This window comes from Hydra viridissima, unplaced genomic scaffold (genome assembly GCF_058129835.1).
Source record: "Hydra viridissima isolate aposymbiotic clone 2 unplaced genomic scaffold, HvirCarnegie_v1 scaffold_1, whole genome shotgun sequence".
Taxonomy (NCBI): Eukaryota; Metazoa; Cnidaria; class Hydrozoa; order Anthoathecata; family Hydridae; genus Hydra; species Hydra viridissima.
The window spans coordinates 1,109,388-1,127,500 of NW_028324300.1; the positions used below are offsets into that span (position 1 = coordinate 1,109,388).

Genomic DNA, 18,113 nt, shown 5'->3' on the forward strand with positions numbered 1-18,113 from the left:
AAGCACCTGAAACTTTATGATGTCATTGAAAACTATGAACACTTTTTTTTCCGTAGCTTTTTTTGGGTGAAAGGCTTGAAAATCCTTGAAAAGTAGAGGTTTAAATTCTTTTTATTTTAAACACCTTTAACGTGCTTTTCTACTATTCCTTACTATCTATTACTTTAGTGTCTATTTTAGGGGACCATAAAGACCGTATAACGGATGTTATTGAAGGTTTCGGTGGTCCTCTGCGACAGAAATAAAATAATAACGAATCAAAAATTTGTTATTATTTTCTATTAAGGGAAAAAAAAAGGAAATTTCGATGTTTGCTAACAGCATAACAACTTAATTTACAGAAAAGCATAACTAAATTAATTTACAGAAACGTCTCAATATGAAATTTACAAATTGATATCTTTGCAATCCCCCTTAGTAGAAAATAGTTTGCTTTTTTGAGAATACCTTATTCCACACGTCTTAAGACGTGTGGAATGTTGAAATATAATTCAACCCGATAATTTGATTAAGTCCTTTTGTTTATTAAGGCTATTTCTCATTCTTGATCGCTGTTATATAAAATGATAAAAATCTGAGACCGATTTAAAAACAATTCCCATCGGAGTTTAACCTCAATGCAAGAGAGATAATTACTTGAATGCAAGAGAGTTAATTACTTGAAAGATTTTTAAGGGAAAATTCAACAACTAAAACACGATCACACTGATCTTAGTTTGGTTTTGTTTTGTTCTTTGTTGTTGTTGTTGTTGTTGTTGTTGTTGTTGTTTTTTATGGCTTGATGTTACATGATTGAGTTTTTTCCATTTAGCGTGGAGGCTAAAGGATCATTTTAAGATTCTTTGACGCGCTTTAAGAAAAGTTATAGAAATAAACAGTGATTTTGTCGATCAACCAGCTGTTAACTTAAAGATCGCTGAAAAGATTATTAGCAGTATAGAAGATGGATATATTAAAGCACGAAATGAACAGGTACGTCATCTATTTTTGTTCTACTTGTTTCACTTGTTTTTTAACAACTTTAGTTTCATTTTCAAGAAAAACAGGGGAAAAGAGGGGTAAAAAAGAATTTGCTGAAGTGAGCAATTAAAGCAGAATGAAGCGAGATTTCATAAATAATGACAAATTTTGTAATTGAATATCCGAACTTAAAACTAAAAAATTTAATACCAGAAACTTAATACCAGAAAACAGTATTAGAGAAAGCTATTTTGATTGTATGAAAAAGAGGCTGCAAAGTCTTTTCCATAGTGAAAGATCATATTTGGTTAATTTACTCATCTTTTATTAGATACAAATAAAAGATAACAGCGAAATGTGTAAAATCAGCATAAATTATCATAAGTTACATATTGTGAGGGCGGGGATTTTTGTAATTAATTTTTTTAATTTTTTTCGGGCGCCGTTGGCTCTATTAAAGTGTAATAGTAATGTGACGCAGAATAGTGTGGGACAGCGATAATGACAATAGCGACATGAGTGTGAGTATAGCGCAAATAAAGAATGTGATAGAATGTGAGTAGGACTGTCAGTGTGTAACTCAGATATGGTAGAAACGCGATAGGAGCATCAGACTTTTTAATAACAATTGTTCACGCATAAAGCAATAATAAAAATATTAATAATAAGATTGCCTCTATCAAAGTGCAAATAAAAATAAAAATACTTACAACTGGCTTTTCTTCTCTTACTTATTTTTCTTAATAAATATTCTCAATTACTTCTCATCAATATATATATTCTCTTAATATTAACTCACACAATAACAATACATTAATACTTATAATAACGCATGTTTAAAGTTACTCAAATACATCTCTTTACAAATCCTTCTCATAAGTTCCTCTTTAAATTCTCCATATATTCTTTTCATTAAATTCTCTTTAAATTTTCAAAAATCTTTTTCTCATAAAATTCTCTTTCAAAATTTCTTAAAACTCTTTTCACATAAAATCCTCTTTAAGATCTTCAAAATTACTTTCTCATCAGATTCTCTTATAAGGAGAATCTCTCAAAATCTCTTAAAAACTCTTTTCTCCTAAAATCTTCTTTTACTCCCTTTGTAATTTTATTTCCACTTTACTTAGGTTGACTCGCTCTTTTCTTCGTTCGAATGTTGTGTGTTTGAGTCGGGTAAAACTTAAAGATAATATTTATAATTTTCTCATTTTCCCTCCTCACAATATTCAAAATATTTAGTTTCAATCTTTAAGTAAACATTTGATAAATTCAAAACAAACATAGAAAAGAAAATTCTAAAGCATTTCCTAAACTTGCTAATAAATTACAAATGTATTTTTGTACGATTTTTTTACCGAATCTCGAAAAGTTGAGGCTTTGATTAAATTCAACTCAAATACGAACGAAGGAAAATAGCAAAAACTTATAATCTGTGTTTTCCAACTTTCGAAATGTCTTCCTTTTAACTTTGTTCGCTCTAATTCTTATTTACCATCTCCTTTCTCTGTTAAGTTTGGATGTCTATTTAGATGGTGTATGAAAGGTAGTACCTATAGAGACATAAAACAAACCTATTCCTCTTTTGTGTACTTTGTTTTGGAAATTCTACTGTTCGCTGAAGCATGATGAGCGACTTTATAAAGTTTTAATAAGACATGTGATGATGATCTTATTAAAACTTTATAAAGTTAGAAGTAAAAATAAAAAAAGAAGAAAAGGTTTTTTTGATTTAGAAACGATGCGGTTGAAATCATTAAAAACAGATATTAGGAAAAAAAGTTGATCTGAAAAATGAGTTTTAATCCGATAGCTTCCGCAAAACGCCTAACGTTCCAAACGCCTAAGGTTCCAAATGGAGAAAGATTTCGAAGAGCGTCAGAATTTTCAAAAACTACCTATAGTTCTGATCATTTTTTTAAACTTAGCTAGAAAACATGATTTAACTCTTTTAGAAACCTCTTAACTTAGTTTTTTTCAGAAATTATCTTTTTTGCACAGATCGATCCTTTTGAGGTTGAAACAGCATTAACGATACACAACATAAATCAGGTTCGTAATTACCTAAATTATTCTTTAAAGCGCTTTTTTTTTAAAAGATAAAAAAAAAAACAACCTCTCAGTCAGTAACTTGTGCAGTTTCTGCCGAAGAAAAAAAATTTATTTCATTTAAATTTATTAAATGAAGACTATTGAGTAAAAAAAACAAGCTATCCTTTGTTTCTACTTTTTAGAAAATTAGAATTTTGCATTTGAAGATTTTAGTAATCTTTATTCAATCTCGATAACCTGAAAAGACGGTTTTTCATTCTCTTTTCTTTTATATTGTTGTTACATTAATTACTGATTAATTTTTCACTAGAAGAAATAAGCAAGCAACAGTACACAATAAAAAGGAAACAAGTTCGAAAAATGTTCAGCATATGTGTCAGTTGAAACATAGATTATATACAAAGGCTTTTATAAAAGATTTAAAAAGCAGCAACAAGAATTACAGCTTTCTTAGTGTAAAAACTTAACATCACTACCATGCATGACTTAAGAATATTGAGAAATAGTGATAACGATTTTCGAATCTTTTATATAATATGCTCAAATCTAAGTAACCATCACTACTATGCATAATCTGCTTAAGTACAAGTTTTCAGAAAGTTTAGCAGCTTTATCTTTAATTAACGAACTTAGTTTCGAAGGAAAGATGCCTAAGGAAGTTGGCACACTATCAAGCTCAACCTTCATACTATCCTAATGACATTTATTGGGATTTTTCAAACGAACGTTTTTTTTCAAACAAACATCGGAGTCACCTTTATAAACTATTTCTCACATCGGAATTTACGCATTTACGCAATTTCCGATGGCGGGATGCTCTAGAATAAACAACTAATTGGAAAATATGCAGCACCTGGTGAAATACAAAAAAATATTCCGTTGAAAACGAGATTTAAGGGAAATCAATATTCTTTTACATGCCAACAATTTCAGTTCAATAGCTTATGGGTTTTCTTATTGGAGCGTAAAAAACGGAACATTTTTAATTTTACCTCAAAATTATTCTGCTCACGTATTTAAAAGCACTTAAGTAAAGTTAATTATTAATGATTGAGGACTTCATTTTTTCTAGGACGGTTTTAAAAGACCAAGTTGTCATGGATAACGAGTTCGATGACATCAAGGGTAGTTATATATTGTTTAAGTTTCCCGTTTGAGATGGGTTTTTAATTTTCACAAAAAAACCTTCTTTTAGTTGAAAAATTTCCGCAAGATGTATTTAAGACGCTTGCTGATTTGCTGACTTACGATTGGGAAAAATTTGCTCGATGTCTTTTGGTTGATGACTCAGCAATCGATAATGTAAAAGGAGAATTTGAAACTACACGAGAACAAACCATGCAAATCCTAAACCAATGGCGTAAGGAAAATCCTTCAAAAAAATGGCGAGATATGAAGGCCGGGTTACTTTTTTGCAAACGAAAGGATTTGGTCAGTGAATGCGAACGGAGTAAGTGTTTTGAGTTTCATAATTTTCATACCGCTCTCATGTACAGTTGTCCGGCTGAGCATAAATGTTTTTTAAAGAAGCTAGTAACATGCATGAACAAAAAATAAATTACTAAATACACAAAAAATGCCAACTAAATTCTAAAACACTACAGTCTACAAAAATTATTTAACTAAAACATACATTTTTAAAGAGGAAAAATCAATTTTTTTAGGAGTTAATTTATGTCAAAAATCTTTCAGACCGTTTTATCCGCAAAATCATTGAGTAATTTTGCGGATTTAACTCCACGCTTACATTTGAATAAAAAAAGGCAAATTTATGGCATTATCAAATTATTTAGTTGACAATATTCATCAGTTTAGAATAAAAAATTTAAGCTAAACACGTGACAAGAATCAAGGAACTTCCTGAATTTTCTTACCGCCCTTATACGGTGCACGACTCCACTCTTCCCCCAATTCCTTCAAAAACAACTACTGACTAAAATACGTATGCAAATAATTTTTTTTTTCCTTTTTATATCGTTTTAAGGAATCCAAACTTTGAATTTGAAACAATTATTTTGGCTGCAAGTTTCTCAAATTAAACTTAAAAATATTCCACCGAGAATAACTCACCTATGGAATAAATATTTTTAGCAAAAAAATCAAAGCCATTTTTTAAAATAGTGTAATAGTTTTGAATTATAACTAACTTTGGAACGAATATTCTCACCTTACTAATAGCAAATGCATCAAAAGTTGCACTAAGCAGTTAGTAATGTCTTTTTTTTCTGTAACTCATCGAGTTAATTTTCCTATTATAAATAAAAACAAGTAGCAAAACATCAGAGCGTTCAAAAAAATTTTTTCTGAACAATCCTTACTTAGTTATCGCGTTGTTAAAAATAAAACGGGTATTTATTTTAGAATTAATATCCCGACACTCCATTTTCGGGGTTTTGCCACCAACAAAAACCTTCTTTTCACGGGACGATGAACTTAATCAAATTCATAAACACTTTTGCGGAACAAATTCTTTGGGTAAATCACTCACGGTTTTGACTGGAATGTCTGGGGTAGGAAAAACTCAGCTCGCTAGAAAGTATGCAGCCATTTACAACGACCATTTCGAAAGTATAGTGTGGTTGGATGCAGCATTGGACAAAATACAAGTTTCTATGACTAATCTCAGTCACCAGTTAGGGTTAAGCGTAAGAGATTCTCAAGGAGATCCGTTCGATATTGAAGTAGTTTTTAGAAAAATACATCAGTATTTTGAAAAACAAACAACGTTATACATCTTCGACAACGTTGATGATGAAAGCATAAAGAGTTTTGAAAAATACGTGTCAAATAAGAATAATGCATTTACTTTGGTAACTTCGCAATGGAACTCGTGGTCTCCCGATGTTAATCAGGTGCAAGTTAACTCTTTCTCGCATCAAGATGCGTTTCTTTTCGCAAAAAGAAATATTAAACAAATATTAACAAACGATGACCAAAAACTTAGAGAATTAACCGAAGTGCTTCAATATCATCCGCTCGCTATTAATCAAGCTATTCTCTATGTAAACAACAACAATATTTCTTTGCAGGAATATTTAGATCTTTTTCAATCATATCCCATTGAAATACTAGAGGAAGGTATCCCCACCGAAACGGAAACAAAGTCTGCAATAACATCAATTAACTTAGTTTTAAATAAAATAGAAACATCGAATGAAAAATCTCTAGAAATATTAAACCGTTTAACATATTGCGACGGTCAACACATTACAAAAAAGTTCATTCACGGCATTTCAAAACACCTGCAAATAAACGAAGAGTTTTTGATAAATCGAGTGATAAGAGTATTAGTAAGCTATTCGTTGCTTGATCGTTTCAACGATGACAATGACAAGTACGCGATGCACGAAATGACACAGTTAGCGTGTAAATGTTATCAAAAACGCAAAAATATAACAGTAATATGCCACCAAAACATCGTCGATTTTTTAAGATTACAATTGGAAGACTTAAAGGAGCACGTTGACGATGGGAAGCAGTTCTACAACCATTTTATCCACATGTTTCGTGTTAACAACACAAAAATGTGTGAAGAATTCCATATACACAGTAATAATATCGAAAGACTCTTATCAAGTAAAGGTTTTTTTCAAGAAGCGATTAATATACTAGATGCCATTAAAAACTATAACACAAAATTTTATGGAGATGAACATCAAATTACATTAGATACAAAACATGTAATAGCAAACTGTTTGAATGAAATGGGAAAACATAAAGAAGCTTTACAAATTTATTATCAAGTTGATAAAATACAAACTAATATTTTTGGAATCAATTACCCATCAACATTACAAACAAGAGAGAATATAGCAATCTGTTTGAATAAAATGGGAAAATATAACGAAGCAATAAAATTTTTTAACCAAGTTGATAAAATACAAACTAATATTTTAGGAATCAATCATATATCAACTTTGGTTACAAAAAGTAATAAAGCAAACTGTTTGAGTGATATGGGAAAACATAATGAAGCTTTAGAGACTTATTATCAAGTTGATAAAATATACAATGACATTTTAGGAACCAATCATTCATCAACATTGACTATAAGATATAATATAGCAAACTGTTTGAGTGAAATGGGAAAATATAAAGAAGCATTGAAAATTTATGGTCAAGTTCTAAAAATACAAAATAATACCTTAGGATTTAATCATCTATCAACATTAAGAACAAAAGGTTGTAAAGCAAACTGTTTGAATGGAATGGGAAAATATAGTGAAGCTTTAGAAATTTTTTATCAAGTTGATAAAGTACAAACTGATATTTTTGGAATCAATCATCCATTAACTTTGGCTACAAAAAATAATTTAGCAAGTTGTTTGAATGTTATTGGAAAATATAATGAAGCTTTAGAAATTTATTATCAAGTTGATAAAATACGAACTGATATGTTAGGGACCAATCATCCATCAACGTTGGGTACAAAAAATAATATAGCACTCTGTTTGAATAAAATGGGAAAATATAGTGAGGCTTTAGAAATTTTTTATCAAGTTGATAAAATGCAAACTGATACTTTAGGAATAAGTCATCCATTTACGTTAGATACGAGAAGAAATATAGCAATCTGTTTGAATGGAATGAAAAAAAGTATAATGAAGCTTTAGAAAATTTCAATCAAGGTGATAAAGTGCCAGCTGATATTTTGGGAATAAATCATCCATTAAAATTGCGCCCAAAACACAACATACAATTCTTTTGAGAAATATGGAGCGAAGATAAATTAATATTTGATGTTAGTAAGAATATAATCAGATTAAGTTTACCGTATTTTGGTTGGAACTTAATAGAAGAATTTAAAACAAGAAATTTAGAAAAGGAATTTTGAGTGAACTTTTTGAGACTAGGGCAAATCAAGAACTTTAGTGATGAAATATAAAGAAGATATTTATAGAAAAATCTACAGAAGAAATTATAAAAAGAAACTTTTAGTGTAATTTTACAAAAGTAAAGAAATTTTACCGAGAAATAAAAAATTTAAAGGTAAAATTTAGAGAAAATTTACAGGAGAAAGTAAAATGAGAAAATTAAAGATGATTTAAAAGAGTTTAAAAAAGAAAATTTAAAGACTTTTTGGATTTTTACTCAAAACTTTTTTTCCGCAACGAGCACATTCATTTCGAAACGAGAAACTAAATTTTCATAAAACTTTCTACAAAAATTTTTTACATTTAAAAACTTCTGTTTAAGTTTTTAGTAAAACTAAATTTTTGATTCAAGAAATTGAAGTGGATTTTATTCGGAAAATTTTTCTTTTTTTTTTTTTACTAGAGTGAGAGTTTTAAAGTTTATTGAAAAACAAACTATTTTTTTAAAATAACAGTAGTAGTAAAATACGGGAGCTGACCCAGCCCATTTTAAACCATATACTCAATCATTAACACATGGTCAAGTTAAATTTGTAAATTTTGAAAAACTTTTATATGGAATAGCCCTTTTGTTTGACCGTATGTTTAACTATTAAGTTATGTTTAAAATTAGCCTAAAAAAGTCCTTACATGCCTAAACTATTATAAACTATACGCCCCACCATCAAAACATGGCCAAATTTCAACCATTTGTAAATATTGTGGCAGAACTTCTAACCATTTTTCTCACAACCATTAATCAACCATTAAACTATAATTCAATAAAAAACATAGTAAAAATTGAAAAAAAACCTTTTAAAATAGTTTCTGTTCTTGAAGAAACGGGAGTATTATCGGATACTTAAGGAAAAGCCACCAAAAAACTGACGAAAAAAAATCTTAATAGAATCAATTTTTTGAATGACAAATGACATACAAACTACTATCTGTCAAATGAAGCAGGCAATTGCATTTAATAAAAAAAAAATTATTCAATATTCAAAAATATTTTGAAAAACCATTCAACCGAATGCTATGTACGAAATTTGAGTATAAGATGGAGCAATAAAATAGGATATAAACTTTATTTACAGTTTATTCATAGTTCACTGATAAAACATGGTCTTTTAACTTTTTCTTTTAAAACAGCACATAAGTGATATACTAACCTGTAGCAATCACTACCAGAAACCCAACTTTCAGCGCAACTTTATGCAAAACCGTTTGCCATTTTGAGACTTTACCTTTTTTTTTTGATTAAGTTGGAGAATCAGATGATTTGCTCGTAGAAGTCATTTTTTTGATCAAGTTTGAGAATCAGGTGATTTGCTCGTAGAAGTCATTTTTTTGATCAAGTTGGAGAATCAGGTGATTTGCTCGTAGAAGTCATTTTATGGCTGTTAGAAGCTTTCGGATTGCTACTAAAAACAGTTATTAAGGTGTAAGTAGCCAGTGCATGACTTTTAATTACAGATCAATGGCTGGCAGAATCACAGAAGTGGCTATTAATAGCCATGTCACTACCATCAACAACCGGGGTTATTTTACTAAAATTAATATAAGTAGATTCTGTTTTCAGAAAGTTTGCTTAGGAAAAAACATTTCTATTAACTAGCCATATGCCTGCTTTTTGAATGCCGCTTATTGGATTTTTTATCGTGGCAACTTTAAGATATGCTGAGTCAAAAAGTGCAGCCATTTGAAGTTGAGTGAGCTCACGTCTAGAATTAGTTCTCAACCATTTCCTTATATTGTGGTCATAGTAAGTGCTAAGTGGCTTCATAAAAGCCAAATCCAAGGGCGGGATTCAATGTGTGTAATGAGGAGGCAGACACAGAAGGCTTGCACCATTTTTTCTCACAATTTTAATCAATTCAATACATTTTGTGTGAGATTTATGTCCATCTAAATTAAGAAGAACTGAAAAGCTTATTTGGCACCAGAATGTTTGAAAAAATTTTTTTACCAAGTAATGAACAATTCTTTTTGTGTCCACCCGCTTGATTGATATTGCTCGGTAAAAGAAGATTGTGGAAAATAAAAAAAATCAAATCCGCATCTGCACTTTCCATTTCTTACAACGCTAGTCTGATCTATAACGACGAATCCATGTGGTTTCTTTCTAACTATTTTAAATATGCTTTTAAACCCTATGGTGGTATGTTAGACTGAAATAGTTATAATAAATATGCTTTATACTTTTTGGGTCTTGCGTTTCCGCGTTTCATTTGTCTTAATTAGTTTGAAATATTTTTGAAAGGTAGATGGAATCCTCAGATACTATTTCTTCCACAAGTATACGAAGCCTCCCATTTATTCTGTTTCTTTAACAACACATCAAAGACGATAATATTTTGTTTTCTGATAATTCTCTAGAATCTGAAAAATCTTTAAAAAGATGTCTTCTTTAAATTCTTTCTTTAATTTTATTCTTCTTAATTTTTCTTAAAATGCGTTTTTTTTGATTTCTTCTTTGAATTTCTTTTCTAAACTTTATCTATAACACTATTCTTTATAATTTTTCTTCAAGTTTCTCAAAATCCTTTTTTAATTATGCTCAGTAAGCTGTTCTTTTATATTTATTCATGAATTCTCTTTTTAATGCATCAGCAACATCAACAGATCTCTGCTAAAATTTTCTAAATCAGTCAACATAAAGATGTTACTAAAACCATTCTACAAATGCCATTAAAATGTGCTAGTAAGCTTATGATGGTGCAGCTTTCATTAAAAATGTTCTGTTTGAAATTCCACGCATGGCTTTTTGTTTTTATGAAACATTTCTCAGACAATCACCTTTCATCAAAAAAATCACACTAAAACGGTATAGTTTCATTTTATATGCTAAAAACTTTGAATGAAGATTTTATTAGAAGTAACTGGAAAAGAATGTGAACTGATGCTACTGAGGAAAATCCGCCGCCTTCAACTCTTGCACAAGTTGAATTTTATATGCCTTTAAACCAAGATCTTTGCGTAAAATTGCCCAAGTTGATCCGAAAGATATACCAAGTTGATGATAACGGCGTTGCATTGATTCTTCAGAATCATTGTGAAAACTCTCAGCTGCAACTGAAGTTTAAAGAAGTTTAGTTACGCTGGGCGAAATTTTGAATGGCGATGTTGTTGTTTTTTTGCCTACAGTCGAGGGTCAATATCAGTTTAGTATCAACTTTATTGCTACCGCGACGTCGAGACAGATTAGGTAAAAATTAGTGAAGTTAGACAAATTAAATGTATGACGATGACAAAAAACAGTAACATCGCTACTTTCTTGCTGTTATCGTTGGTGCTTATTAATGTTCGTTCTTCTTCGTGTCCATCTCTGCCTATGCCTCCAACAACAACTTTTGGACAGGGTAGACCCATGCTTTTTGCTTTGGCCTTGGCTGTGGTGGATTGATCTACCTATCCCATGCTCTAGTAAATTTCCTTATCTGATGCTCCTAGAAACCTTCCTCCTACTTGGTGATGATCTCTTCTGCTTCCCAAGAGCCAAACGTCACGTGTTTTTTGATTGAAGTATCTGAAACGAAATTAAGGCATTAATACTTTTGTTTAAATAATATTTTTCGAAAAAAATAAAACATGTCGGATAAAAACTGAAGTTTTACAAAAAAAAGTAGATCGTTTTCAAGTAAAATATTAATGAATTTGAGAAAAATTAATTTCTACTAATAAAGTTCGAATGTTTTCGGAAAAAAGTTATTGTTCACTATAAATGTCGCGTAAAAAAAAAGTTTCAAACATATAAAACATGAAAAAAAACAACTGAAACAATGTCAGAATCCCAAAAATATCAACTAATTATAATTGAAGAAAAAAATCCTTAATAAAACAATTTAATCTAAATTTGATTAAAAAAAAAAGATGTTCAAAACCTTCAAATACGTCCGCTCAGTTCGAGTGAAACTAGTGAAATGCGGTAAATATCGTCAGAATGCGAAATAGAAAATCAACACGCTAAAAGATCTCGATGAATACTAAAATTATATTCCATACATTTTAATAAAAACTAAGATTTTCGAGGGCTCTCAAAATCCAAAGTACTACAAATAAATATTGAAGGGAACTTTTTTTTTGACGTTGATTGTCATATTAAGATTATTCAGTTTTTATGCATAAAGCGTGAGAACTAAATTATTGTTAAGATGAAATATTTCATTCAAAGTAATTTATTCCTGAGGCATCTAATAAAATGTCGAACTTTTGCTTTGGCGGTCACAATAGGTCTTCGCACAGCATCACATTCTTAAATATATGATGGTTTTTCCATGAAGTTTACAAACACAGGCCCAGTGTCATGTCAATAAATGAGAGATAAAAGACGTTTTTGTAAGCTCTCTTTAATCTATTTTCGAATAGTTTTTGGGCTAGTTAGTGTGGACTCACTATTATAAAGTACTGATTTTTTGCCACAACTTCATACCACTTTCCAAATCAGGGCTATTTAAACAAAGTTATTATTCTTTGTGTTTTTATATTTCTTACCTTATTTTTTATTTTTCCTTTTTCTTTGAAAATAACAGAGCCGCAGGAGTTTGTTAATAATTGTATTTGATGTATGTTGAATCGTCAGTAACAATACAGAAATTTTTAGAACAAAATTGCCGTAAACGATCGTGATCCGTACAAAATTGCCGTGCAGCGAGTTCTTCCACTTTTTTCCTTGAATTTCAAAATGGTTTATCACCTTAAATGATTTCAAAGAATGAAGACCATATTTATTTCAAACTTTGGCAACAAAACTAAGAGAAAATTATAGCATTTTTTTTGGACATTGTCTCAATAAGAAGCCAAGGTTCATCTTGAAACCATTAACTGGTTTTATAACCAGTTTTTTATGTTGAAAAACCCTCTTTTCTTCCACCAGCAGATTTTTGTTTGAGAAAAGCGTTGAATAACATAACTAATCGCATAGAGATGTATTTGCAAATCATTTGCTATTGAATTGTATTTTCTATTGAGTTTATATGCTTTGTTTTTGTTGAAAAACTTGTGCGTTATTTTCATCCTTTGTGTTCTTAATCAGATTCAAAAAGCTTAATCAAGTGTATATAAAATTTATTTTGAGGACCTAAAGTAGTAAATTAATAAGAAAAATAAGTAATGTTTGGTCAGGTTCAACTAAGTTAAAATTTATGAGAAAGTATTCTTGATTCATCAGTTTCGCTTTACTTTTTGCAACAAGATATTTATCGAAAGGTTTTCATTTTTTTACGATATATTAATGTCGGTAAGGAAAAAATTTGTAATTTTGAAAATAAAACTTAAAATCCAGGAAAGTTTATTTTGCATGTCTTATTTAAAATCTGATTGCGACAATTCACTCCAATTTTAGATTCTAATAAAAAAATTATAAGCTAAAAAAACTCAAGATCCCAAAGTCTGGAAAAAATGAAGGAAACCTTATACTGTTAAATGAAGGAAACCTCATACTGTTATATATATTTTTGTAGCTCTTGACAAGCTCTATCATAGTGTTCCATTAAACATTTACTACAATAAGTAGATGTCTCTTTTGGTAAGAAAAACTAAAATGACTGTTGAAAAAAGTATCTGAACAAAAAAAATATTTTCTTTTTCGTCATTTATTTCTTCAATATTTAGTCCATCCTCCTTTATTAGTTAATGCTTTGTCGATTCTATTAGGCATCGACTCAACCAGGCTGTTACACCTCCTTACATCTATAAAATTCCAGCATTTTCTGAGTGGTTCCTCGATATTCTCTTTTTAAGTCAATATAAGCATAGGTTTTCAATAAGATTCAAGTCTGGAGTTTGTGCTGGGCAACCTAACACCTCGATACTTTTGTCTTGAAGCCAGGCTTTGGTATATTTTGCCGTATGTTTTGAATCATTTTCTTGCTGGGATATGAATTCTCCATCAAATAACTCTCGAGCAGATGGTAGCATATTGTTTGAAAGTATTCTAACATACTTAGGGAAAGTCAATTTCAATGAAAAGTCCTTTATAACATGAATACGCCCCACACCATTCCAACTGAAGCATCCCCGGGCCATGGCATACTTCTCATGCATTATTGTCTGTTTAACAAGCTTTTGTTGCATTATTTCACTCAATCTTCTCCATGTCCAACGTCATCATCTGAACAATTAAAGCATACTTTTGTTTTGTCCGACCATAATACCTTTTTCCAATCATCAACGGTCCAATTTAAATACTTTTTTGCAAACGCAAGCGTCTTTGCAAATTGTTGTTTGGTAAGTAACGGTTTTTTTGGCAAGTGTTCTACCATGTAAATCATGCAGCCTGTTTCTAACAGTTCCAGGACTTATATTGGCTAACTCAAGTTCTCTGACTTGTTTCGCAATATCTGATACATTTCGTCTCACAGAAGATTCAACAAAAGTGAGGATTTTTCGATCAATCTTTGGAGTTATTTTTCGTTTTCGTCCAGATCTTGGCAAACTTTTGAGTACTCCATGCTTTTTAATTCTCCCCAGAGTATCTTGAACAGTTGATTTGGGCATACCAAGCTGTTGCGCTATTTCTCGAACCCTTTTGCCTTCTTTTGAGAGCACTTCAATCTCTTTCCTAGCAAATTCTGTCAATTCTTTACTTTTCACCATGGTAACAGTTGTCAATAGATTTTAAATGTTAAAGAAATAGAAATTATGATTTTATAATTTTTACTTACATTATCCTAAGCTACTAGGATGGTTATGAGATCTTACATCATCAACTTTATTTAAGATCTTGAAAAAAATTAGCAGAAAGTAGCTGCCCGGATACTTTTTTCCACAGTCATTTTAGTTTTTCTTACCAAAAGAAACAGCTACCTAGTGTAGTAAATATTTGATAAATACACTTAGATGGAGCTTGTCGAGAGCTATAAAAATATATATAACAGTATGATGTTTCCTTCATTTAGTATAGAACTATATCTAAAAATAATTTGTCCAGATACTTTTTTCCGTAACTGTAACTTTGACCTTAGCCAATATCCATCACAACACAAGAGGTAGTAAAAGACTGAAATGGAGACCATAAAGTATTATGCTCAAACACTTTTTTAACGAAAAAAGTTTTTGGTAATTTTAACAAATTTCGAAAAAAAAACACAGCGATTAGCTTAAATTTTTTTTTTGAATTACATAAAGTTTGATAAAAACATTCGTTTTTTGATAAAAATAGTTACTGTTTTTGATAAAATCAGTTTCCTTTCAAAAAATTTCGATTGAAACTGAAATTAAATCATTTTTTTAAATTTTAGATTTAGCCACGGGAAGGCTAACGAATACTCAGAGTTTTGTGAAGTTCTTCAATCCATTGGTTATAGTTAAAGACCTTACAATCTTTATGGAATACTAGTTACCCGTATTGTAAAATGCTGTCACGGGTGTGGTCAAGTATGGTCATTACATCAGCGGAGAGTTAAAATTGAAAAAATTCATCCTCAACTTTGACAATTTTATTGGGAGGCACTTCTTATACATAGTAGTAATTGCACTTTTTTTACTTTTTTTTTTTTTATGAAAGATGGTGCAATGGGTTTAGAAAATACTATCAAAATACGAGAAAATACAAGGAAATCATTTTCAAGTAATTTTTACGCGGTTGACGGAAAAAGCAGTATTTTACTATAAAAGTTAAAATGCTTCTAAAAAAAATATGTAAAATTTAAGTTTTTAAAGAATAAAAAACAATTTTTTAAGGGGCTTAATGAAATGATTGCGGAGAACCCTACATTAAAGAAAGTCTTTTTAATGCAGGGTACTCTGCATTAGTTAGCATTTTTAAGCATAGTAGCTATCTTGCACACGTAAAAGAATATGGCAATCAATCATTAGCTGAAATTGTTCGGATGTTTTGCAAAGAGTTGATGGAGCAGTTAAACCACCAGTTCAGATGCAATGACCATGGAAACAAACTCTGGCCGACGGCATAGGGAACTTCTTCCACTACAGAAGTCTTCTCATAAAGGAGTATAAGATCTATGACCAACATGTCAACGATTTGGTTGATGAGCACCTTACAAACCAAACCTTAATAAACAAAGTCAGGTCTTTAATTGATGATAAGAAGTTCTTGCAGGAGGTGAAGTCCTTGTACACAAAATGCAAGGTTCTTTTTCGAGAAAATCACTCGAAAACGATGACTTTTTAGGAATTGCCAGAAATTGAAATCGATCGGAAAAGTTCGAGGCTTTTTTTCTTTTGGTAATCAAATGCGAGAAGTTTCAGTCAGGAGTATTTTTTTAGTAGATATTGCAAAACCATATTATAAACAGATTCAAGACCCGAATTTTTTTTCCTCCAGCACCTAGACTTTGGTACTTTCAATTTGTTTTGCTGCCTCGTAAATAATCATCGACAAACGTTTGGAGTAAGCAATGAAAACTATAAATAACCATCGACAAACGTTTGGAGTAAGCAATGAAAACTGTAAGTAATCATCGACAAACTGTTGCAGTAGTTTCTTTTTATTTGTATTGTAAATTATTTACTATTTACTGTAAATTATTTAGAACTCTTAAAAGGTGTATATTCAGAAAAGTAAAAATTAACAACATTTGTAAAGTTTTTACTACAGGTGACTTCCATAACATAAAAATCAAATATTGCAGTGTTTCATATATCAGAATTGTGAAAAGTATTTAGTGATGGAACTGATAAGAGTTGAGAAAATTTTTTATATCTTTGAAAATAATAACAGCAAGAAATATTCAATTTGCAAGTTTTTGTCGACTAACTTTAACTTTTGATACTTTGAAACAATTAATAAGTTCTTTCTTTTCTAATTAATTTAAAGCTTTCATTTTATTTAAGGGTTGGACTTAGTTAAACATTTCATTTAAATTCAAAAATAAACTCTTTTGGGACCAATCATCAAGTGTACAATATTTCTTTTTCAAACAAAAAAAAATTCGATATTTTTTTTGATACTTTCTTATTTCATTGGAGATGTTTTAAATGATGAGAGAGGCACTAAAGTCTCTCTCTACCCCTATTCGCGTTGCCCCTTCCTACCGCGCAATGCTGGGGCTCAGCAGTGAATTTATGTTGATGTTAACGCCTCTAGAAATCTCCTTTACATATATATATAAGCTTTTCTATTTTCAAATTTTCAAACTATTACTAATTATATTTTAACTTAGATTTCCTTAAAGGCTTTATTCGTTGTCTTACAAAAAAAAATTAGAGAAACCATAAAGATAATACAAGTAAACGAAGAGAGACTGCGCAGTAAGAACAGAATGATAACTTGATTTCAAAGCTTTCATTACGTGTTTTTCTATCAGTCTGCTACTGAGTTTTACAGTAATTTGATTCAAAATCAAACGCTGAAGCATATCACGAGCATTAGCATTAGCAAAATGTTTAGCAATAAAAATACCACGTACTGAAGACGTAGCAAGTAAAGATAGAAGTTCAAATAATTATGATGGTCGAAAAAATACCAGCAGTTGAAGGGGGAGGAGCAGAATGACTTTGAAAAGTAAACTGCCGGAACCACCTGCACAATTTTTTTAAACTTAAAATTAGCATCATTTTTTAACTTTATATAAGTGTATTGAAATGAATGAACGAAAAAATATTTTGACTTCAATATATTGATGTTGGTCAACATTGATTTTGTCCCACCTTTCACATGTCTGCAACAATTCGTTTTACAAACTGATCAGCTAAATGTTTTAAAGTTTTTAATAACATTTCATTTCGAGGTTAAGTCTCAATTCAATTCTCACTGGATAAACATAACTATTTAATATCTTAAAATATGAAAATTTGTTGGAATGGATGGATGTTCCATCCTTCATAATGGAAAAACTTCATTAATACTTACAAATATTAATCGACGAATGTTTATCGAGTTTTTCATAAATTGATCAACTCGGTGATAGCAATCAAGTTCCGAAATGGCATGTGACACCTCGACATTATATCGATTGTGCTTCTTTATACGTTTATATTCAATTGGAAATATTATATTTGTAAGTAACGAATATGAAACAGGTTGGAAGAATAGACTTTAGAATGTTGATCGTATAAATAACTAAATGGTTTTGTGAAATTTTTATAAAATCAAAATGTAATTTAATGTAATGGTCTATTAAGTCTGTAAGCTACGCAACTGAAACGTCACTGCTGACGAACCTTGAGTAAATATCAACGGTGTTTACTTACACAGTGTCTTATTAAAATCTATGGTAACAGAAAAGGACACATGGTTGATAGAACTCTGGCACATCAAAATGTTTAGCTGATTGCTATAAATAAACCTCT

At 30.3% G+C, this 18,113-nt stretch overlaps 2 protein-coding genes and 1 long non-coding RNA gene across 3 annotated transcripts in view; 1 reads left to right on the plus strand and 2 right to left on the minus strand.

The window, feature by feature from the left end:
• Positions 1-18,113, minus strand: part of LOC149892806 (uncharacterized) — a 133,905-nt gene that overhangs the window by 54,703 nt on the left and 61,089 nt on the right. The window lies entirely within an intron of this gene.
• On the plus strand, positions 806-8,076 carry LOC149892809 (uncharacterized). The gene is made up of 4 exons (XM_090070378.1): positions 806-972; positions 4,082-4,134; positions 4,205-4,459; positions 5,371-8,076. Exons 1-4 carry the CDS (start codon positions 944-946, stop codon positions 7,620-7,622), a joined length of 2,589 nt encoding a protein of 862 aa, XP_089926504.1. The 5' UTR covers positions 806-943; the 3' UTR covers positions 7,623-8,076.
• On the minus strand, positions 14,028-14,456 carry LOC149892810 (uncharacterized). The gene has a single exon (XM_090078453.1). The coding sequence runs from the start codon at positions 14,454-14,456 to the stop codon at positions 14,028-14,030; it is 429 nt and encodes a 142-aa protein (XP_089934579.1).